Source organism: Uranotaenia lowii, chromosome 1, assembly GCF_029784155.1.
Source record: "Uranotaenia lowii strain MFRU-FL chromosome 1, ASM2978415v1, whole genome shotgun sequence".
Lineage (NCBI taxonomy): Eukaryota > Metazoa > Arthropoda > Insecta > Diptera > Culicidae > Uranotaenia > Uranotaenia lowii.
In genome coordinates this window covers 37,116,861-37,141,576 of record NC_073691.1, presented here as the reverse complement: position 1 = coordinate 37,141,576, position 24,716 = coordinate 37,116,861, and the positions used below count along the sequence as shown (strand labels likewise).

The 24,716-nt window shown below is 35.9% G+C and overlaps 1 protein-coding gene across 5 annotated transcripts in view; it reads right to left on the bottom strand.

Annotated features, from left to right (window-relative positions):
• LOC129740487 (stromal interaction molecule homolog) overlaps positions 1-24,716 on the bottom strand; it is a 57,060-nt gene that overhangs the window by 507 nt on the left and 31,837 nt on the right. Inside the window, exons 3-8 of one of the 5 annotated variants that reach the window (XM_055732171.1) lie at positions 20,109-20,290; positions 9,399-9,747; positions 9,164-9,336; positions 8,535-9,102; positions 1,520-1,567; positions 556-1,463 (exon numbers count right to left, since the gene is read on the bottom strand). In XM_055732171.1, the coding sequence (XP_055588146.1) occupies positions 1,447-1,463; positions 1,520-1,567; positions 8,535-9,102; positions 9,164-9,336; positions 9,399-9,747; positions 20,109-20,290 (1,337 nt within the window). In that variant the 3' untranslated portion in view covers positions 556-1,446. Of the gene's footprint in view, positions 1-555; positions 1,568-8,534; positions 9,103-9,163; positions 9,337-9,398; positions 9,748-20,108; positions 20,291-24,716 lie in introns of those variants that run through there. The other 4 variants (XM_055732172.1, XM_055732173.1, XM_055732169.1 and 1 more) reach the window with 4 other exon arrangements.

Genomic DNA, 24,716 nt, shown 5'->3' with positions numbered 1-24,716 from the left:
CGAGGAGGGAAAATTAAAGAAAAAAAAACAAACTAGTTTGTTTCGTTTTGGGCAACAAATGTAATTCATGTGTAAAATAAATAAACGGAAGCATTAACACTAAAACATAGAATCAAATTATAATAATAAAAAAAACATTAGGTATATGATACAGGTTTCGGTCTTACACGATTAAGTCTTAAGTTGTCTAAAGATCGTAGCGGGGGGATAGCGCTGATCCTAGAATTCAGTTCCGCTGATGATGGTTGGGATAGATTTTCGCGATTCTAATCCGGAGGTGGGGAGTCACTAACTCAAATCAGTTTAGCAAAACTTCAACGTTTGTTATGGAAAAGCGTTCCGATACTGAGGATAAGTGTGTATGGCTTTCGTTCTTTTTTTTTATTCCGTTGTTATGTTAACAAAGTTATTTCAAAATATATAGGTAATTTGCGTAAAGTTAATAAAAAATAAGCATTAAAATATAACTCACAAATCTAGCTTGACATTCAAAGTAAAGAAAAATAAATGTTAAGGTTTTTTTCCACTAAAATCGTCTTTTTTTTTAGAGAGGGGAGCAGCTTTTTTCAAGGACCTTCGAGGACAGATAATTTTACATTTTTAACTAATCCGTCTTTTGCTGCCTTTTGCTTGTCTTTGATTGCTTGGGTGTTTGATTTTGGACGAAATGTGTCCAATGTAGCACAGTAAGAAAGGTGAATTTCCTATCTCCAGACACAGAAATTTCACATAAAATTTTAAGCGACGCATGACTTTTTTTAGTTGATGCTAGAGTATCTTCACTTGACGTCCGCATTTATCTCTTAGCAAATCAAGATGCAATAAGTGAATGAATATGATGAATGATTATCTAAGCCTATAGAAGCACTTACTGATAATATAGCTCATCCTGCATACTATAAAAAACGGATTGAAGAGTGTACTTATGTTTCTGTTTTTTTTTTAAATCTATACATCATCCTAGAGAAACAGTGCCTAAGTTTGTGTCTTTTTCGTTTTCGCTAGGGTCTACGTGTTTTCCAAATAATGCTAACCTGTGTGCAAGATTTGTGACAAAAAGTATTTGCTGCAGCGCCTAAATCTCTATAGTTTACCTACGAATAATTACATATTTAGATTTACAAAATTATAGAAGCAAAAAAAACCTAAATACGATGATTCCTTCAATCCTTGTGAGCCTAGCCGAAGGGCGGCCAGCTAGTGATGAAGTACTGCGGCTTGAAGGACTGCACCGGAAGTCTTACTCGCTCGTGTCGCGGTCGTTCAAAAATTCAACAATCAGAATCAACTAAAATTTAACGTAACGTAAATATGTGAAGGTGCACGAGGTTTTTTTTTGTAGTTGTGGGATGCACAAAAAAAAATTTTTCGAAATTGGAACCGCCGCGAGAAGCGCATTCCGGAATAGCTCTCGAGTCCCGGCGTTGGTTCGGTTCATTCATTCATTCATAGAAAGTAATAAACTAAAGTTACTACTCCGACGAGAACACAGAGAAGTTGTCGAAGCTGAGTAGCTTACCTTGCACGGAGTCGTCATCGAGGTCGTCCTGGCTGCTGGACAGGCGCGCTGTGAAGAATAAGAAAAAAAATATTAGAAATATCAACTTTCGATTAACAAACTTCTAAACTTTTATGATAACAACGGACTTAAGAAGTATTAAGTAAATTAAGTCTTTTAAGTCGTCCTTTTAGTCGTCTTTTAGTCGCCTTGAAAGTCGCCTTTTAAGTAGTTATTTTAGTCGTCTTTTAAGTTGTCTATTTAGTCGTCTTCTTAGTCGCCTTTTAAGTCGTTTTTTAAGTCGTCTTATTAGGCGTCTTTTTAGCTGTCTTTTCAGTCGTTTTTTAAGATGTCTTTTAAGTCGTCTTTTTAGTCGTCTTTTCAGTCGACTTCTAAGTCGTCTTTAAGTCGCCTTTTAAGTCGCCTTTTTAGTCGTCTTTTTCGTCGTCTTCTTAGTCGCCTTTTTAGCCGTCTTTAAAGTCGTCTTTAAAGTCGTCTATTTAGTCGTTTTATTGCGTTTTTTAGTCGTCTTTTAAGTCGTCTTTTTAGTAGTCTTTTCGAGACGTCTTCTGAGTCATCTTCGGAGTCATCTTCTGAGTCGTCTTTTAAGCTGTCTTTTAGTTGTCTTTTTAGTCGCCTTTTCATTCGTCGTTTTAATCGTCTTATTGGTCTTTTTTAGCCGTCTTTTTAGTCGTCTTTTGAGCCGTCTTTTGAGCCGTCTTTAAAGTCGTCAATTTAAACGTCTTTTTAGTCCTCTTTTAAGTCGCCTTTTTAGTCGCCTTTTAAGTCGTCTTTTCAGTCGTCTTCTTAGTCGTCTTTTCAGTCGTCTTCTAAGTCGTCTTTTATGTCGCCTATTTAGTCGTTTTATTAGTCGTTTTTTTAGTCGTCTATCAGTCGTCCTTTTAGTCGTCATCTTAGTCGTTTTATTGGTCGTTTTCTTAGTCGCCTTTTCAGACGTATTTTTAGCCGTTTTACAATCGTCTTTTCAGACGTCTTTTAAGTCGTCTTTTAGTCGTCTTTTTAGTAGTCTTTTCAAGTCGTCTTTTTAGTTGTCTTTAAAGTCGTCAATTTATACGTCTGTTTAGTCCTCTTTTAAGTCGTCATTTTAGTCGTCTGATGAGTCGTCTTTTAAGTCGTTATTTAAGTCGTATTCTTAGTCGTCTTTTAAGTCGCCTTTTTAGTCGCCTTTTAAGTCGCCTTTTTAGTCGCCTTTTAAGTTGTCTTTTCAGTCGTCTTCTAAGTCGTCTTTTATGTCGCCTTTTAAATCATCTTTTTAGTCGTTTTATTAGTCGTTTTATTAGTCGTTTTTTTAGTCGTCTTTCAGTCATCTTTCAGTCGTCCTCTTAGTCATCTTCTTAGTCGTTTTAATGGTCGTTTTCTTAGTCGCCTTATTATACGTCTTTTTAGCCGTTTTATAATCGTCTTTTCAGACGTCTTTTAAGTCGTCTTTTAGTCGTCTTTTTAGTAGTCTTTTCAAGTCGTCTTTCTAGTCGTCTTTTTAGTCGTCTTTTTAGTCATCTTTAAATTCAACTTTTAAGTCCTCGTCTTTTTGTCGTCTTTAAAGTTGCCATTTTAGTCGTCTTCTTAGTCGCCTTTTAGCCGTCTTCAAAGTCGTCTTTTTAGTCATTTTATTGCATTTTTTAGACGCCTTCAAGGTCGTCTTTTTAGTCGTCTTTTTAGTAGTCTTTTCAAGACGTCTTCTGAGTCGTCTAAGTCGTCTTCTAAGTCGTCTTTTCTTAGTCGTCATATAAGTCTGCTTTTTAAGTCGTCACTTTATTCGTCTGATTATTCGTTTTTTCAGTCATTTTTTAAGTGGTCTTTTCAGATGTCTTTTTAGTCTTCTTATTGGTCGTATTTTAAGCTGTCTTCATAGACGTCTTTTTAGCCGTCTTTATAGTCGTCTTTTTAGTCGTCTTTACAGACGTTTTTTTTCGCCTTAATCGTCATTTTAGTCGTCTGATCAGTCGACTTTTTAGTCGTCTTTTAAGTCGCCTTTTAAGTCGGCTTTTTAGCCATCTTTTTAGTCGTCTTTTTAGACGTCTTTTAAGCCGCCTTTTCATTCGTCGTTTTAATCGTGTTTTTAATCGTCTTATTGGTCTTTTAGTCGTCTTTTTAGTCGGCTTTTTAGTAGTCTTTTAAGCCAGCTTTTAAGCCGTCTTTAAAGTCGTCAATTTATACGTCTTTTTAGTCCTCTTTTAAGTCGCCTTTTAAGTCGTCATTTTAGTCGTCTGATGAGTCGTCTTTTTAGTCGTTATTTTAGTCGTAGTCGTAGATGAGTCGTCTTTTTAGTCGTTATTTTAGTCGTATTCTTAGTCGTCTTTTAAGTCGCCTTTTTAGTCGCCTTTTAAGTCGTCTTTCAGTCGTCTTCTTAGTCTTTTTCTAAGTCGTCTTTTATGTCGCCTTTTAAATCGTGTTTTTAGTCGTTTTATTAGTCGTTTTTTTAAGTCGTCGTTCAGTCGTCCTTTTAGTCGTCTTTTTAGTCGTTTTATTGGTCGATTTTAGAGTCGCCTATTAAGACCTCTTTTTAGCCGTTTTTTAATCGTCTTTTCAGACGTCTTTTAAGTCGTCTTTTTAGTAGTCTTTTCAAGTCGTTTTTTTAGTCATCTTTTTAGTCGTCTTTTTAGTCATCTTTAAATTCAACATATAAGTCGTCTTTAAAGTTGCCTTTTTAGCCGTCTTTTTAGTCGTCTTTTAAGTCGTCTTTTAAGTCGTCTTTTAGTCGTCTTTTAGTCGTTTTTTAGTCGTCTTCTCGGTCATCTTCTTAGCCGCTTTTTAAGCTGTTTTTTAGACGTCTTTTAAACCGTTTTTTAGAGTCTTTTTAGAAGTCTTTTTAGGCGTCTTTTAAGTCGTTTTTTTAGTCGCCTTTTAAGTCGTCATTTTAATCGTTTGATTAGTAGTCTTATTAGTCGTTTTTTCAGTCGCCTTATTAGTAGTTTTATTGGTCTTTTTTTTAGTCGTCTTTCAAGTCGCCTTTTTTGTCGTTTTATTAGTCGTCTTTTAAGTCGTCTTTTAGTCGTCGTTTAGTCGCCTTGAAAGTCGCCTTTTAAATCGTTATTTTAGTCGTCTTTTAATCGCCTTTTAAGTAGTTATTTTAGTCTTAATCGTCTTTCAGTCGTCGTTTTAGTCATATTTAAAGTTATCTTAAAGTCGTCTGTTTAGTCGTCTTTTTAGCCGGTTTTTAGTCGTCCTTTTGGTCGTCTATTTGTCGTATTTTGAGTCGATTTCTTAGTCGCCTTTTTAGTCGCCTTTTTAGTCGTCTTTTTAGTCGTTTTCTTAGTCGCCTTTTAGGTCGCCTTTCTAGTCGTTCTTTTAGTCGTCTTTTTAGTCGTCTTCTGAGTCGTCCTTTAAAACGTCTTTTTAGTCGTCTATTAAGATGTTTTTTAGTTCTCTTTTCAGTAATTTTTCTAGTCATCTTTTTAGTCGTTTTTTGAGTCGTCTTTTTACACGTCTTTTTAGTCGTCTTTTTAGTCGTCTTTTTAGTCCTCTTTTCAGTCGTCTTTTTAGTCGTCTTTTCAAGTTGTCTTTCTAGTCGTCTTTTCAGTCGTCTTCTAAGTCGTTTTTTAAGTCGTCTCTTAAGTCGTCTTTTAGTCGTCTTATTAGTTGTCTTTTGAGTCGTCTTTTTAGTCGTCTTCTTAGTCGTCTTTTTGGCCGCCTTTTTAGTCGTCTATTTAGACGTCTTTCTAGTTGTTTTTTTATCGTCTTTTGAGTCGGCTTTAAGTAGTTTTTTCAAGTCGTCTTCTTAGTCGTCTTTTCAAGTCGTCTTTCTAGTCGTCTTATCAGTCGTCTTAGCAGTCATCTTCTAAGTCGTCATATTAGTCGTCTTATATGACGTCTTTTAAGTTGTATTTTTAGTCGTCTTCTTAGTCTTCTTTTTAGTCTTTTTTTAGTCGTCATTTAAATCTGCTTTTTAAGTCGTCACTTTATTCGTCGGATTAGTCGTTTTTTCAGTCGTTTTCTAAGTCGTCTTTTTAGATGTCTTTTTAGTCTTCTTATTGGTCGTATTTTGAGTCATCTTTTTTTTCGTCTTCTTATTCGCCTTTTAAGTCATTTTATTCGTCTGATTAATCGTCTTATTGGTCGTCTTTTTAGTCGTCTTTTTAGTCGTCTTTTTAGTCGTGTTTTAAGTTGCCTTTTTATTCGTCTTATTAGTCGTCTTATTAGTCGTCTTATTAGTCGTCTTATTAGTCGTCTTTTTAGCCGTTTTTTAGTAATTTTATTGGTCGTCTTTTTAGTCGTCTTTTTAGACGTCTTTTTAGACGTCTTTTCAGACGTCTTTTAAGACGTCTTTTTAGCCGTCTTATTAGTCGTCTTCTTAGTAGTATTTTTAGTCGTCATTTTGATCGTTTTATTGGTCGTCTTTTTAATCGTCTTTTTGGTCGTCTTTTTAGTCGTCTTCTGAGTCGTCCTTTTAAACGTCTTTTTAGTCGACCTTTAAGACGTTTTTTAGTTCTCTTTTAAGTCGTTTTTCTAGTCATCTTTTAAGTCGTCTTTTGAGTCGTCTTTGAGTCGTCTTTTTAGTCGTCTTTTTAGTCGTCTTTTCAGTCGTCTTTTTAGTCGTCTTTTCAAGTTGTCTTTCTAGTCGTCTTTTCAGTCGTCTTCTAAGTCGTTTTTTAAGTCGTCTCTTCAGTCGTCTTGTAGCCGTCTTATTAGTTGTCTTTTGAGTTGTCTTTTGAGTCGTCTTTTTAGTCGTCTTCTTAGTCGTCTTTTTGGCCGCCTTTTTAGTCGTCTATTTAGACGTCTTTCTAGTTGTTTTTTTTATCATCTTTTTAGTCGTCTTTTGAGTCGGCTTTTAAGTAGTTTTTTCAAGTCGTCTTCTTAGTCGTCTTTTCAAGTCGTCTTTCTAGTCGTCTTATCAGTCGTCTTAGCAGTCATCTTCTAAGTCGTCATGTTAGTCGTCTTATATGACGTCTTTTAAGTTGTCTTTTTAGTCGTCTTCTTAGTCGTCTTCTTAGTCGTCTTCGTAGTCGTCTTTTTAGTCTTTTTTAGTCGTCATATAAGTCTGCTTTTTAAGTCGTCACTTTATTCGTCTGATTAGTCGTTTTATAAGTCGTTTTATAAGTCGATTTATAAGTCGTCTTTTTAGACGTCTTTTTAGTCTTCTTATTGGTCGTATTTTGAGCCGTCTTTTTTTTCGTCTTCTTATTCGCCTTTTAAGTCATCTTATTCGTCTGATTAGTCGTCGTTTTAGTCGTTTTATTGGTCGTCTTTTTAGTCGTCTTTTTAGTCGTGTTTTTAGTTGCCTTTTTATTCGTCTTATTAGTCGTCTTATTAGTCGTCTTTTTAGCCGATTTTTAGTCGTTTTATTGGTCGTCTTTTTAGACGTCTTTTTAGACGTCTTTTCAGACGTCTTTTTAGTCGCCTTATTAGTCGTCTTCTTAGTCGTATTTTTAGTCGTCATTTTGGTCGTTTTATGGGTCGTCTTTTTTATCGTCTTTTTAGTCGTCTTTTTAGTTGTCTTGTTAGTCGATTTTTAAGCCTATTTTTCGTCGTTTTATTGGTCGTCTTTTTAGTCGTCTTTTTAGACGTCTTCTTAGTCGTCTTTTAAGTCGCCTTTTAAGTCGTCATTTTAGTCGTCTTATTAGTCGTCTTTTTAGTCATCTTTTTAGTCGTCGTTTTAGTCATCTTATTTGTTGTCTTCTAGTCGTCTTTTAAGATGTCTTTTAAGTCGTCTTTAAAGTCGTCATTTTAATCGTCTTATTAGTCGTCTCCTTAGTCGTATTTTTAGTCGTCTGTTAAGTCGTCTGTTAAGTCGATTTTTAGTCGCCGTTTTAGTCGTCTTATAAATCGTCCTGTTTGTCGTCTTTTTAGTCGTCTGTTTAGTCGTCTTTTTAGTCATTCTTTTAGTCGTCTTTAGTCTTTCTAATCTTTTTAGTCAGGTTTTTTGTCAGTCTTTTTTTAGTCAGTCTTTTTGGTCCGTCTTTTAATCTTTGTTTTTCAGTCGGTATTTTTTGTCAGTATTTTTAGTCTTTTTAGTCACTCTTTGTAGTCTTTTGATTCTTTTAGTCAGTCTTTTTAGTCTTTTTAGTCTTTCTTGTTAGTCTTTTTAGTCAGTCTTTTTCGTCTTTTTAGTCTCAACTTCAAACCACGATCTAACCGTGTGAGGTACAAGAGAACGGAAATATAAAAGTGACTCGTACAAGGCAATGACAGCATAAGTCCTTAATGTGAAGGAACAAAACTCGTGTCTTCAGCAAGAAAGTACTAGTGAAATCCTGATCACGAGGCTACTGCACTCTAAAATCTGTAAAGATTACCTTCCGGCTGAGAGAGCCAACACTGGTTGGGAGGGCCAAAAATATTATGCAGGATGAACTGGTGAGACTTCCGGGTTTAAAGAGTATCTGGAGGGTCAGCGATTTTACATAGGTTCGAGTGTGCGGAAAGATAGCAGGACAATAAGGAGGAACGACGCCTTCCGAAAACAAAACAGTTCAGCCAGAACTACGTCGAAGAAATTTCCGAAGGCCGAAGTATCTTTAACCCAGAGTGATTATAATGAGAGGTCGGATTTCGAGTCGCAACAGGAAAGATCAGGCCTTGAGTCAACAAAAGGAGGGGCTGAGCGTGTTAATTACGAGTCGCTTTGAGGAGATGTCAGATCTCAAGTCTTTATAGGAGAGATCAGACTTCGAGTCGTGTATAGGAGAATTATGTGTACGTTAACCTGGAGTCATTGCGAGGGAAGGTCCGATCTAGAGTCGAATCGAGGCGGGATCAAGCGGATTTAAGATCTGCGTTAAGAGTAGCTAACTGAGGAGATGCGGTGGCTCTTCGTGCCTTGGAATGAAATCCATTATCAAGGGTTTACCACATGGTTAAGCAACCTTAAAAAGGATAACTCCTAGAGTATTCCAGTAGTCCGTTCGTAGAGTGAAGCTAAGATATGAAATGACCTTCTACGCTATACATATCGTAAGGAAGTATACTTCACGGACGAAAGATGTCCACGGAGCAGGACAAATTCCGACACCAATAAAAGTACTTCGAGTCGGGGTAGCACGTAAGTATTCAAAAAATAATGATTTCAAAAACTTACATCGATAGCTCTTAGAGCCGGAACCGTTCCTGCTGTACAGCAGGTTTTCCAGGTACGAAAGTCCGTTGTTATTTACAATGCTGAAGCCGAGCAGCTGTTCGATCTGCTTCCATCGGTACATGCGCTCCTGCAGATCGTTGGTGACGTCGTTGAGCGAATTGCGCGCCTCCACGATACTCCGATCGACATCGTCGATGCTGCGCCCATGGGTCGAAACGAACGCTCCCACCAAACTGGTTCGCTTCTTTTTCAGTTTTTCGCAAGCTTCCCTAGCAGACATCAGCTGCTTCTCGGCCAATATCCGTTTCCGGGTGTGGTGCTTGTTTTCCAACTCGAACGTTAGTTGCAGCCAGTTTTGAAGGCCTTGAGGCGGGGTCCAACAGTGATCGTTGATTTCGACCTCCGCTCGGGACAGCTCGGTACGGAGCATCTCGATTTCCTGCTTCAGCTGCTGCATCTCTAGGTTTGAGGAAGACGATGATAGGGAAGGTGCTTCCCGGAGCTGTCGCTCCAGGTCCATCTTTTCCTTGCCCACATTTTCCTGCTCCAAGCGAGCCTTCTCCAATTCCTACGAAAAGCAAGTCCGTTAACATCTTTTGAATTGTGATCGAGTGAAGGGGAAAGCTTACCTTTTGCATATCCTTCATGGCCGATTCCGCCTTTATCAGGCCATGAACATCCTTGGCCATACGTTTCATTTTCATGTTGAACACCTTCTTCTGATGGTAGGCCCACCATGAACCGATGATAAACGACAGTAGCAACGTTACGAGTAGTAGATCCTTCCACCGGGTACCGGTTTCTAGAAGTAATAAAGAAAATCATGTTATTCTAAATTCAGACCTTAATAATTTTTTTAATTACCTCTGGGTGGTCCGAAGAGAACGGCATCCATCGCCTTGAGGGCGATCTTCTGCTTGTGGATCGGATCCTTGATGCCGAGGACATTGCTGACGTAGTGCATGTTGTTCACAGCTAGTCGGGGCAGTACTTTTCCGGTAACTTTGTGCTGCTTAAACAAATGCACGTACTGCGGCAGTTGGACACTTTGGGCTAACCATTCGGTAGTTTGTTCTACGGTCCAGTTGTGAACGGCCGATCGAAGCCAGGCTTCCCAAAGTTCCTTGACCGAAATGTGCATATCGTCATTGAAGTGGAAAGCCCGGTGTCGTTTCTCGTACCCGGAGTCATACTTGAGCTCTTCCCGCAGGAACTGTTGAGCAAGAAAAAGTAGATTAAAGGTTAGTTTAGTAATCGAGCTCTTTCTGAAAATTGCTATTAACAGAACATTGCATTGGTACTGATAAGAGAACTGCGAAAATTTGCTCGGTTCAATCTTCTCCACCCGCAACCAATGGCAGAAAAGAGGCTCTTATCAGTTTCTTTGAACCTTATCTGAACTTACCAAATTAAAGTTTCATGTTTTCAATTTGTTCGCGATTATCGTTATCTTACATGAACAATGTAGGTATAGAGATTTTGCATATAAATAGATTTAACACTTGATAGTCTTGAATAACTCTTAAATGTAATTCCACTAAAAACAACTACTTATAAAATAATAATCACATCCTTCCGCTGTACAACGCTATAAAAGACATCGATCTTCTCTGGAATCGAATTTCCCCAAAATAGCCGGGGGTACCATCACTTTGAACGGAAGGGCTATAAATACCACGTTATTGGCGGCAAGATTTTTTAGCGGGAAACCCACCAACATGGCAAACGAACGAGGTTGTTAATCTGTCAATCTTGTTTAGTCAACTAGTTCGGCAGCAAGCAACTAGTAGCGCAAATATTGTTACGTTGCCTGTCAATGGTGATCGACAATTTCCAGACGGACTGGCGTCCGAAGCTGTTGAAGCACAATTTAACGTTGAACAGTGTCAAGGGTACCATGCTGGCTAACTACAGTTATTCTCTTTGTACAGCCGTACAAATTAAATAGGAAAAATTGCCAAGAAAATGTTGTTAAAATTGAGTTTCAACGTTCAACCGAACTATTCCACTTATCACAGACAAGATAAGATTTATAATAAAAACTATTATTAAGGAAAAATGCTTTTGCTATCAACAAAAAATGTTTCTAATGTATCACCAAATTGTACAGGGTGGGGCAGAGTGGACTCCCTGATTTTACCGGTGAACTGTATAAAAACCATACAAGATTATTACAAAAGCTTTTTATTTCTGAAATCTACATACAATGCCATTAAAAGATTATTAAGTTTCAAAAATGATATCGCCCAGGTGACGACCTTGACGAGCGATGCACATATTCAGCCGTTCAATGAAGTTTTCAAAAACTCTACGCAGCATATCTATTTATTTATTTATTTTATTTAGGTCGCCACCACACAATCCTTGTTTTTAAAGAATGTTTCGACTACAAAACCATGATGCCTGCCAGTTTACGGTATGGTGACTCTTAAAAATGGCGTCTTTCCCCCCCACCCTGTATATTCTCAGCCTTGCACTAAAAATTATTCTAGTCTCCGTGTGATGCATTTTATGAAGAGTAAATTTAAAAGCGTTCTCTAGAATACCCAAAAGAGGGGAGGGACTCTTACTTAAAATAACGGTTTAATCTGTTATACATGAACGTTTTATAGAATTCAAAATAAATACAAATTAAAATATTTCGGGTCAACACTACAAGTAAGTTTTTTTTTAAATACTGATAAAAACTTATCAGGTGATTGAATTTAAACAGGTATTTAATCCAAGTTTGAAAATATTTAGATTTTTGCCCATTTACTGATCTGCCCAGCAAAAACAGTTGGTCGATTTTCAACAACATTTCTCCATTTATACGTGGAAATAGCGTTGCCCACCAGGTGCCCAGATAATTTTTAAATCTGGTTTCACTTATTTTACCGTTGCAAATGAAAGGTTAATATGCACATCTATCTTCGCTAGCCATAAATTCTTTCAAAAAACATACAGAATCCATTGCACAAAGTGGTCCAGAAATTTCCCTTTAGTATGATTCATTTAATGTCTTAGACAAAATTTTACTACAACTCATTTCGTCATTTCGAATGAAATAATTTTAGGGCGGTTCATAAGTTAACTGTGATAAAAACGAGGCCTACATTGTTCTACACTATTATAGAACCTATAAATTCACGAAACTTTGTCGAAAATATCAAACATCTATCTCTTGAAATAAAAGTTTTATGACGATTTGTTTTGATAAGGTTAGGGTGGTCCTAAATAAGAGTTTTTTCGATATATCTTTTTACCACAGTGACCCCGAGTGTTTTCTGGCGAATTTTGTTTCATGTTTTCTTTATATTGAATGGGGACCCCCCCTTCTTTGATGAGAGTGGCTTTTGTGTACTATAAATTATCCTCAACTGCAAATGTATACATTTTCACAAATCAAGTTTTGAGAGCCACTCGTCAATTGATTGAATGAAAATGAAATTTATTGCATTTTTCGATTATTTTGTATGGGAGCCCTCCCTCCCTTAGATGGCAGGGACTCAAAACTTCACTGGAAACATTGTTTACTTGAAAACCTATTTCATGCCAAATTTCACATCAATCAGTCTAGTAGTTTGAATTCTTGAAAAAGATAGATACGAATGCTATCCATTTTTCTAGAGATTATAGCGGTTTTTACTAAACTTCGAACAACGATTCAACGCTTTAAACACAAAACATAGCATCAGTTTTTTTTATATTGTAAAGACTGCAATATATAAAATTTCAAATGCAATTAACGATAAAGATTTCGACAAGCTCCATTTGCAGTTATCCTAGTTTAAAAAAAAGTCATTTTTCAACACAAATTGCCAATAATTTTTGGTAATCCGTTTTTGACAAAAGATGCGCATGATGATTATCTAAAATCTTGCCGAACAAATATTTTTGATAAAATGTAGCCCTGAAAAGCAAAAACGAGAGCTTGTCTAAGACATTAAATACATCAAACTTAGGGGAAAGACGCAAATAAATGTTTAGCGCTAAATTTCGTTTCTGGGCCTCTGTGCATTGGTTTTTCTGTAAAATATCGTTGTGCAATATTGAATGTCGGTCGATCCTAGTCTTTTAGTAAAAACATCGCAAAAACAGTGAATAGCTTATATTGAAAATCCTTTCGGAGCACGGTTCGAGGAAAAAATCAACTGACCGTCCCACAAAACCTCCATGTGTCAATTTTTATCTTACTCCAAAGCATAATCATGACAAACATAATTGCCTTGTATGATTACTAGGGTGGCTCTCAGCTATGCGGAAGCTTTTAAAGCCGAAATTTCACAGTCCCCAGACACTTACATGGATCCTTTTATCAAGATAACAAACTGTGCGACACTTTGATTGGAAAACTCTAAGGCGACCCTAAACGCCTTGTGCTTTAAAAGTTTATGAAAAAAGGTTAAATATTTTGGTAAAAAATCATAATTTATTCTGACAAAATTGTAAAAATCTTGAAGCTTAATTAAATTAAAGATTTTAAGTCAGGACAACTTTCCAGGAGCGAAAAAAGATATAGACCTATTGCAGGGTGGCCACTCAATCCTATTTTTCCCGAATTCTCACGAAATTCCCGATTCTCATGAACTTAATAAATCAATCATGAAAGCTTGCTTAAAGCATTCTACTTATGCTGTATGCTATCTGAAAATGTTTCCTTACATAATAATTTATACCAGAGACAAATATCTGTTAAAAAGTTCACCGAAGGTCCAAAATATTGTATTCCAACATAAAATAAAGAATTAAAAGCCCCAAAACTTAACGTTACTCAATGCGCATTTATTGAAAGTCCTTTTTCATGGTGAACCGTTTCATAAAAAAATCAACGGTTAAAAAAATCAGCAGCAGAAATTTTTTATTAGAAAAACTGTGAAACTGAACCTCGTGCTATTTTCATACTCCAAAGTAGTCCAATGTCGAAGAATAAATATTTTCTCTTAAGTAAACGACGAACTTCATACTTGACTTCATATGCACATCACTGATAAGTGCACATATCTACCCGTAATCAGAGTTACAATTTTCAATCCTATTTTATTTATACATCTGTAACTTGTAATATGATTTATCTGTTGATGGTCTGTGATCGGATTTTTTTCTAAGGAATTCCGTCATTCAAACAAAAAAGAAGATGCAAGCTCAACAGAAGTTCAAAAAAAGAGGCGTTTAGGGTCATAAAGACCCGGATTACTATTTTGGATGTATCTTAAAAACTACTGAACCGATTTTCATAAATTATACCATTTACATGTTCACTTAAAAAGTGTGTCATTATTTTGGTGAGATCGTGACGATTCCGGCTCGAATAACGAAATTTCACTTCATATGTCAGCGATATTTTAGCTGATTTAGAGATTCTTTTAAAGTAATAAAAGTATTTGGTTTTCAATATCATACGCTACAAAGTGAAATTTAAGAAACACTGAAAAATCAGTGACTTTATTTTTCTTGAAAACCATCATTTTGTTTACTGAATAATCAGCTTATAATTTGTAAGAACATAAAATTCAATAAATTACTAATTTTAGTGTGTGATTTGTATCACAATGAAACCGCGATCAACACACTATTTTCTCCACGTGCCTTATTTCGACATAAAATGGTCCAAATATACAGATTTTATATTCTTGAGCCAATCAAAGGGTCGTTTTTCATTTCTAATAATATTATTTGAAAAATAAATTGAAAGCTTTAGAATAGTTGTGCGCAGTGTAACGAAAAGCGTAAAGCAAAAATCGATATACCTCACATTTGGTCTTCAATATGTTGAAATTCGATTTAGTACTCAAATTGATCACCCTATCAGTCTTTTTAAAAAAAAATTGATAATTTTCGATTATAAACTAATGTAACTGAACAGTAAATCAATTTTTTCAATCTAAATTCAATGATTTTCATGAAATTATAGATATATAATCAATGATTCTTTTAAGAACTATTAAAACAACCAGCAACGGTCTGTAAAACCAAGCACTTTTATTGGTTGAATATGAGCTTCTAATCTATCTGAATTAATGTCAATCAAAAGTTTTCAAATATGACTTGAACAAAAAAAATTTGTTTGATGCAAAACACCCATTTCTTAAGGACTTTTTGGCATTCAGGTCGATTATTGAAGACCTTAAAAATCTAAACCAAAATTTTCAAATAGCATCTGATATCAGATTTGGACGATTTCAAAATGGAATCTATATTTATAAAAATAAATTTCTGTCTGTCTGTCTGTTTCTATAGACTGGGAAACTACTGGAACGATTTGCGTGAAAATTGGCAGGAGGGGTATTTGAGGGCCGTCGAAGGTTCTTATAATAGTTGTAATAGACCCCTCCCACTATCTGGCAGGGGGAGGGGGCCTCTTAAACAAAAGAAACATGTTTGAATAACTCGTGAACCGATCATGCAAATGGAGCCATATTTGTATGGGACTGTATTTGGTTACGAAAAATATTCCTAAAATAGTTTGGTAGCCCTCCCTCCTTCCAATGGAAAAATAGGAAGCAGGTAGGGGGGCTCCCATACATTTTTTCACACAATTCGAGAACTAATCAAGCAAACGAAACCAAATTGGGCATGCGAGGTTATATAGGTATGAGGAATATTTTGAAGATGGTTTGAAACTCATCCCTCCTTCCAGTGTGGAAATAGAAAGAGAGAGGGGCCCCCCATACATTTTTTTTGTAAAACTCATGAACTAATCAAGCAAATGGAACCAAACTTAACATGAGTGGTTATTTGGGTCCGAAAATATTACTATGATTATTTGGGACTTCATTCCCTTCGATTGGGGAGATACAAAGAGGGGAAGGGATCTTCCATACAACTGGATGCATTATTCGATAACTAATCATTAGAGTGCCCCAAATGACCCGACTTTTGAAAAAGTTACACGCTGCAGGCTAAAATTGATCCTAGGCCTAGTACAAGATCTCATACCAAATTTGGGCCAGATCGGATCACGGGAAGGGGTCGCTCAACGAGCCTGAAGTTTGTTCGGGATTTTGAGACATTTTGTTCGGGAGAAACATGAAAAACCAGTTTTTTAACAACAACTTTAGTTCCCGTCGGCCGATATCTTTCAAAAACGGGTTTTCTTAAAGCCTAAATTATGAAAAATATTTCATCCCAAGACTACATTTCGATAGGAGTTAAGATAAAAAAGTTATTAGGCTTCAAAAATGGGCTAACTTTTTTAAGGATGGTATTCATCACTGTTAATGAGTAGGGGCGGTCGAACATATCGTCGCTTCGTTAACACTGATGAATATCATCCTTAAAAAAGTTAGCTCATTTTTGAAGCTTCACAACTTTTTTATCTTAACTCTTATCGAAATGCAGTCTTCGAATGACATATTTTTCATAATTTAGGCTTTAAGAAAACCCGTTTTTGAAAGATATCGGCCGACGGGAACCAAAGTAATTGATGAAAAACTGGTTTTCATGTTTCTCTCGAACAAAATGTCTCAAAATCCCATATAAACTTCAGGCTCGTTGAGCGACCCCTTCCCGTGATCCAATCTAGCCCAAATTTAGCATGAGATCTTGTACAAGGCCTAGGATCAATTTTAGCCTGCAGCGCATAACATTTCACAGGTTTTGAATTTCCCATACAAATTTGGGGCAGTCTACTAATCATGCAAATGAATCCAAATTAAACTTAGAAAGATATTAGACTACGAATCAAGTTTCTACGATGTTGGAGATCCACCTGTCCTTCCACTGGGGGGATAAGAAGGCTCCCCATTCTCTTCCATACAGAGAATATATCGAACAAAAAAACTAAATTTATCATCGAAGTATATTCGAGTACGATAAATGTTTTCTATATATATGTTTCGAGACCCCTCCCTCTATCCAACGGGAAAAGTGGAAGGAGGAGGGAGGTTTTCATATAATATTTATGGATCACTCGAGAACTTATTATTCAAATTTGATTGCAGAGGGTATTTGAGTAGAATTTTTTGCTATGATTGTTTAAGATTTCTTCTTCCTTTCACTGATTCGATGTGAAGGGGAAAGGGGAGCTCTCATCCAATTTTTTTAAGTAACTTGAGTACTAATCTGGCACATGGTAACAAATCGGGAAAAGTATATAAATACAAGAAATATTTCTTAGATGATTTGGAAGATATTTTGTTTGTTTTGATAAATTGAAGAGCTCATCAAAAAAATTTAATCAATTTTTTAGAGAAGAGAACAAGGGTAAGAGAAACCCTTTTCACCTTCCACTGGGAGATAAGATAAAAAAAAGGAGTTCCGCACATTTTTTTTGTATAACTTGAGAACTTATCCAACAAATGAAACCAAATTTGAAAGACAAGTATTCGAGTACATAAAATAATTCTAATCTTTTCTATGGAGAGATCCTAAACAGCACAAAGCCGAAAATGGAAACAGTTTTATCGCATAGTATTTAAACTTTTCGAGCAAGAGAATCCATATTTCACATGACAGGTTTTTTATTAATACTCTTCCAGAGGAGAAACGGGAAGAAGGAAAGTTTGTACAGCTCGAAAATTTATCAAACAAAAGTCATATTTGAAATTTGATGTTATTTGATTACGAAAAATGTTGTCATGACAGTTCGTGTACTCTTATCACATTGCAGGAGAGAAAGGCAAATAAAAACGAGTTCTTAATATCAGATTTAAAACAATTATTGAAAAACAATTTCAGATCAAACTTTGATAAAAAAAAAAACAATTGATAGAATCTAATCTTTTTTGTATTCCATTGATAGTTTGATGTGAATGCTCTTATTGTAAAGATATCGAAAATTTATTTTTAATGAAATTATTTTCACACAATTTATTGATTTTTAGAAGGTAGTAGTTTATAAAAATTGGTTCAGTAGTTTTGATTTTATAATCAAAACAATAATCCGGGGCTATATGACCCTAATCGGCCAATGTCTTTTTTTGCTGAGTGACTCTGGTAACCCTATTAAAAAAAACTAAAAATGAAACATTGCAAAGCTTCTCATTATAGGAAAAGCCAGAAAATTTCATGTATCTAGCTTTAACCGTTACTGAGATATCGCTTCGAGAAAGTACACTTCGGGTCTTATAGACCCTAACCGCAAAAAAAATCCAAACGGAAAATTTCTTATTTCTACCCTCTGTTTATCGGTAAGAACTGGACTAAATTTTCTAATTTTGTCAGTTTTGATAGGCTTGAAGTTTTGAATTTAATTTTTTAGAATATGGCTTGAGTATAAAATTCAAAATTTTCCAATTTTTCTGTAGCATGTTAAGGCAATGTGAAAAATATTCCCGATTTGTTGGAGGAATTTCCGACTTTATCACGATGGATTTTAAATCTCGACTTTTTCCCACTATTGTTTACTTATATTTTTTAATATATTTTGTATAGGAATATATAAGATATCAAATATAAAACAAAAGTATCTGTAACTTTTCTCGTTTAGTTAATTTTTTTCCTTCTTTGGGAAAATTTCTCTCCAACTTTAAATTTTTAAAATTGAACATTCAGAAAAGTTTAAAAGAAATGTTTCAAAGATATGATTTTGGATTATAGTCGTTAAAATTTGTGTATCGAATTCGCGACTTTGTATGAACGTTGCATTTGGCAGACAGTTCTTAAAAAACTTATCCGGTACAACTGTGTTCAATGTTTACTCTTGCTCGCGAACATCGGCTCAAGAGGCTACCAACTTGCCAACTGAACCATATCACAAGCCATTAACCCTTTCCTTCCCACGAGGTTTTTCACGTTTTAAAAATAGAAATATTGATTTACAGCTAAAGTTCTAGAACAAAAGATGCATAATTTAAGCCTACTTTAATGATCCATTTGATAAATTTGAGTTTTGAGGTGGATCATATGTGCTCCATTGGGAAGATAACAACACATAGGGTGCAAATGCAAAACAGGAAATAATTGCAAAAAAACATGAAATTTCATCACTTCATTGATCACAAACTAAAACGATCCTATTTGATAAAAAACTTCTTTTGTATACGCATTTCTCGATAGTCTATTTATTGAAATATTTGAAATTTTCATTTTTGCCTTGAACAATGGCCGCCATGACACTTTGCGCAAGGAAAACAAGACGTGCAGTTTTTCGAGAAAATCACGAACTTTTACAAACATTTCGAGACATGTGGTTATTTGAGCAGATGAAATAATTATCCTGAAGCGAATTTTTTTGTTGACGAAATGATTTTCTTGAGTATCAATAAGAAGCTTCACAAGAAGAAAAGTACGTTTTGTTCCCAGTGTATCACCAGTGATCCACTTTACTTACTCAAAAATTTATATGTTTTAGTTGCAATCTAAGTAAACCATCATTTGATTCTGCTTGCATAAGCAACCTTCTGCACGTCAGTAATTTTATTTGAAGGAAATTATAAAAACTTGACGAGTTATTGAACAACAAATGACGACTTGATTTAAATTCGAAAAAAATCCGACTTTTTTGCAGCTTTTGACCTGCCAAGCAAAACCTAGCGAACCGATTTTCTTCAAATTTCGTGCAATGTTTCTTTACTCATATCTACACATCCGGTGAAAAAATTGTGTTGATCCAAAGCGCCCAGTTCAAATGCGAGCTGTGCGAAGTTGTGGATCACCTGTGCTACCATGGGAAGGAAAGGGTTAAACATTCAATCCTTCTGTTTAGGTTGGAATGTTTATTTAGAGAATGTTGGAAGTTTCTCCATATTACTTGAGGAGCTTTACTTTCAATTTAACTTAACGTGGAGGTGAAACCTGGACTCCAGATTTCAATTGTTGTAAATATATTAAATTCAGTTGAAAATATTCATATATGATTCGCGTGGGCGTGCGTTATTATGTACAACTAAACATTTCCTGCATTTGGAGAAAAATCGAATCTTTCACTGGCTGGCGTATAATCCATATTAGTGTGTTTTTGGCGAAAACGTTTTAATTATAATACTGGAGTGTCGCGTGCATTTGGAATGCGTTTCGATGCCTTATCTCAATTACAAATCTTGAGGAATGTGAATTTTGGTGCCATCAGAAAATTTTACCATGTGATTGACAAGGCATGTTGTTGTGGCTTGCTGTGATTAATCGAAATGAAAATTGTGTGAAATATAGAATCCGTTGAGATGGAGCCAAAAACTATTGGAATAAAATGAAAAAGTGTGTGACTCCCGCAGACATTGGATTTTGGTGAGATTGTTTCATGTTACAATTTGCCAATCCTATCTGCCATGTAGGATTTCCTATATTTTACCCTTCCAATACCCTCCTGAAACAGATTTATGGGTCGTATGAGTTCTCTGCACCTAAAGAGTTTATTTTGCTGTTTCAGACCTTCCCCACCATGATTACATTGACTTGTCGCGGTGTGCATTATGGTACTGAACTGATCTTCAGAAGTAACACTTGAAATGAGTATTGAATCCAGGTACTTATTTTGGCATCTCGTGTTGGATTTGATTATCAGTTGTACCCTGTGTATCAGTCAATACAAGATGTGTGTAGTCACCCCATGCTATGCTATGCTGAATTTAAGTGATTCGGAAAAAAATGCTAATGCTTATTAGTTCGGTCAGGTCGAAGCCAGGCCAAGTAATCTCAATCAAATCTAGTACTCACATCATCCGACTCGGACAGATCGATGTTGCCGTTGTCGTCGTCATCGAGCTGCCGATGCAGCGACTGGATCGCCTGCAGCCCCAGATGATCGTGGTGGGCAATGCAGTCGTGATCGTCCACCGCACAGGACCCAAATCCGTCGGCGCCGCTCCCATAGGTGCCTGAAATCAGAAACAAGAAATCTTAGGATTTAAATCAATTTGTGTCCTTCAATTTAGGGTTTGGAAACAGATAGGCGGGGATCGCTGGCCTCAAAACAACAAACCACCAGCTTGACACGGAGGATGGAAATACACACAACAGCACACGTCTCTCATTGACCGATCGGAGGAGTTTGGCGCAGGGTCGATTGATGAAGAGATATTTTGGTTGGGGTTCGATTCGATGTGATTGCTGTGGATTTCGGGTTCTTTTCGGTTGTTGAACTGTTTTCGAGAGGTTTATGAATCAGGCAGATGTGTTTCTGGAAGGGTTCGGTAGTAAGTAACAACACTCAGAAAACGGCATGATGCTGGACCTGGAGATGTTGAAAATGTTTGTTGTGATCAACGATCGATTATGAGGTCCTAATACGCATGACGCGAACCCTTCTATGGTAAAAAATCCTCTCTCTTGTAAGTGTTGTTCGTGTACCACCCTTGTTTTACGTTGTTCTTTAATCTTTCTTACCGATTCCGGAATTCCTACTACGCTATACCTTTTGAACAGGAAAAAAATAGTACAGAACAGTTTCACTTTATCCATAACCTGTGACTATCGTTCAAACCGTTAGTGTGAAGGTGCTTCCTCAATCTTCAGCGCTTAGTGCTGGGTTATAAATACAGCTAGCTAGCTATCTATCCAACTTATAATTGAATGCGGTTAGTAGTAAATAGTGCCTTCTTCAAATCGATCGATAGTTGTCAACACCACTACGATGTGCCTTTCAAGCTCATAGAACTTCTATTAGATTATTTAGTAGGTATGTTAGAATTTGTGCAGCGCGATTCTCTGAGAGCCACACAAACGTAGAACTAAACTTTTATCCATTGACTAAATGCTCAATTATTTTTATCGGCCTGTCGTGCCGGTCGTGTTGAGCTGAATGCTTTCATTATTTTAATTGCCGATCACCCTCACAACACCTTCACAACGATAACTTTGGAGACTTGGTATATGTATGTGCGAATATTAAAAACTCGAAACGTCTTAACGCAATCTGACAGAGCAGAGTACACGCGAAAACGACAGGAAACCTAACTTGGCTTCCGAGAAAATAAATCTCATCAAAAATTAACTGCCAAGAGGCAAGAAGGGAAACGAGGCTCGGGAAGATGACGGAGGATAATCGCCTGGCCAAAGATCACGTATTCTCGTTAGCGCAGCGAAGAAAAAAAATATGAAAAAACAACAAATAAAACACCTCCCCCAAGATGAATGTTTTCTAGATAAATATCAATATTATTTGCAACACTTGGAAAAACCTTCGCGAAGGTGCTTTCGATATTTTTAACACTTGCCGTAATCAAAGCAGTGAAAGAGCAGTGAAAAAAAAAATCACACAGGTGTTAAACGACGACGACGACGACGACCAAATAGAAATGGTTGCTCGTCCATGTGAATCATATCATATGATCGAGGAGCCGGCAGCAGTGCAAAAATTATGTCATCACGTTGTTGTTGCCTTCAAGAGAGTACAAAATATTGTCGAACTGAATACTGAATGGGTAGCAGAACTTTTTGAGAAGAGGGCGTGTGTGATCGATGACGTTTTTTTTTTCGAATTCATAAACATGGGGCACGGGTAATCTGTTTAGAATGTAACAGCACCAAGGTTGCCGAAATCACAGAAAAATCTGTAATTTCACAGAATTTTGAGCAAATTTTCATCACAGAATCTGTGTCACAGAACACAGAATTTTGAGATATTCACAGATTTCACAGAATTTTTGAATTTTGAAAGGATTTCCGATATTATAACTTTTTTGGTCAATATTGAATTTAGAATTTTTACCTTGAATTATAAAAGTATGATAACATTGATAATGTAAATTAACTTTTCCCAACTAAAAGACCCAATTTATCATGAACTTTCAATGAAATTTAAGGAAATAGTATCACAGAAAACCATCACAGAATGTCAGAATTTTTTTTCTCAAAAACACAGAATTATATTTTTAAATTGCGACCCAGAGATGGGTCTTGACTCAAACATTCAGTCAGCGAAACTTTTTTTGTAGAGAAATGAATCCAACTTAGATGAAATTTCAGGGACTAGATAAGAGAAAATCGATGTTGAAAAACATGCGAAAAAAAAATTCGCCTTGTCTCCCGGTGAGACTTGAACCCACATTTTGCGCCTTGCGCCACATGGGAGAACTATTCCCTTCATTCCGATAGACATCGACACTCAACCAGTATAATATTCATACGCCAGGTTGACCTCCTGTAGTAGAATGTTAATACATGGGCCCCGGAGAGGCGCAAGATGTGGGTTCAAGTCTCACCGGGAGACAAGGCGAATTTTTTTTTCGCATGTTTTTCAACATCGATTTTCTCTTATCTAGTCCCTGAAATTTCATCTAAGTTGGATTCATTTCTCTACACACAGAATTATTTTCGACAACCTTGAAGAGCACTCGTGTTTAAGACATTCGATTTGGACCGAAGATCATACAAATTCACATAAGTATCTACCCCAAATTCGATACCAAAGAATAATTAATAGTACAGAAAAACTTAGCAAAAGGTACTGCATTAAAAGATAAATTTTCACGTGAGCATAATGAATAATTTCACTCAGTTGCGCTGATTCCAAATTATCCCGACAAATCAGAGTCTTCTCCAATAAAGAACTTCCTTGGAGGTGGAATCCCGTAATCCCAAAATCCCATAAAATGTTTTTCATATTTTGCTTGAATGTCGTGGTCATACATCATTTTGCTTGGGAGCTCAAGTCCTTATGGCAGTAGTGCTTTTCCAATCATATTATCTTTGGAACAGTACATTTTTCAGCGCATTTTGGGCACAGAGAATTGCTTAACATGCATTGGATTTTTTCAACCTCTTCTATGGGTGCACTTTTCAAAAATCTGATTAAAAAAATATGGATCCTCTAATTTTCACAAAATATTTATATCAAATTTTTTTTCAATTTTGTTTAATATTTCAGACTATACGTAAAACACATAGAGATGATAATTTATATTCAGTGAAAAACTATTTAATACTCAATTCTTATGAAAAATCTCTTTTTAACAGCTACTTAGGATATTTTTTGTATATTTCACAAAATTCGACAAAATCAATCCCTACTTGTGGACCGAATGGTGAAAAGGTCCTAATAAAAAAAGATACTTACTTGTAAAACCATCCACTTTCAAAAAGGTTTTGGATGATTGAGGGGATTATCAGAAGATAGTAGGGGAGAGTGGGGTATCGTGGGCCATGGGGAAACGTGGGCCACTTTTAATATCTCAGATGTGCGTTGAGATAAAAATCTCAAACCAACTGTCATCGTCGTCGTCGTAGTTTTATCATGATCTTTCACGTGGAAAAGGAATTTTTGATGAAACATCAATAAGTCACACAAACGCAACCAATTTGTAAATCATAGCTTGTGGGGAATCGTGGGCCACACACCTATATTTTTATGTTTTTATACACATTCAGAACTTAAAATACGTTTTTCCCATCTGTAAAGTGTTCTTATGCCAAATGAAGAGTTATGAAAAATATTTTGTCCATCCTATATAAGAAATTTTGCCAAAACGTTCGCCATTCAGGTTTTGGAATCTATGCGGTCATACATAGCTCTCTTCTTTATTTCATCATCTGAAATTACTTTAAAATAACGAAATGAATTAGGAAATCACAGTTTTGGGTCAACTCATAAACTTTGCATGTTATTTGGTCAATTTGAATTAGGTGGCCCACAATTCCCCACCATTTTTCAAAATCCAAAAAAATATTGCTTTTTTCAAACTTTCAGAATTTGGGGAAAATAACTTATAAAATTTTAAAAAAAAAACTTTATGATACCTCGAAAATGTAGAAAACCATACCATTTTTTATTTTCATTTTATTTTTTATAATAAAGAAGTTATGTAACAACGAAAAAAGTGGCCCATGATTCCCCACTCTCTTATACAGAAAAACTTAGCAAGAGATAGGTACTACATTAAAAGAGACATTTTCACGTGAACTAGATGAATAATTTCACTAAGTTGCGCTTATTCCAAATATGAGGAAAATTTAAAAAAAAATCCTGTTCAGTATTTCCGCAAACGTGATCTTCGAAATAAGTCCACATCCACAAATCAGACTCCACTCCAATAATGAACTTTCTAGAAGGTGGAATTATCGGTATAAGATTCAGATGGTGCACTGGGTAAGATGCCGGACTGGCCAGCCGAGATAAGATGTTGCAGTGAGTTCGATTCTCACTTTTTTTTTTTTTTAAGTACTATCCAATAGTATGAAAATCCCATAGAATGTTTTTCTTGTTTCGCTTGAATATAGTGGTTATGCGTTATTTTGCTTGGGAGTTCGAATCTTTAGTGCAATCATATCATCTTTAGTACAACACTTTTCAGCGCATTTTCGGCACAGAGAATTGCTAAATAGGCA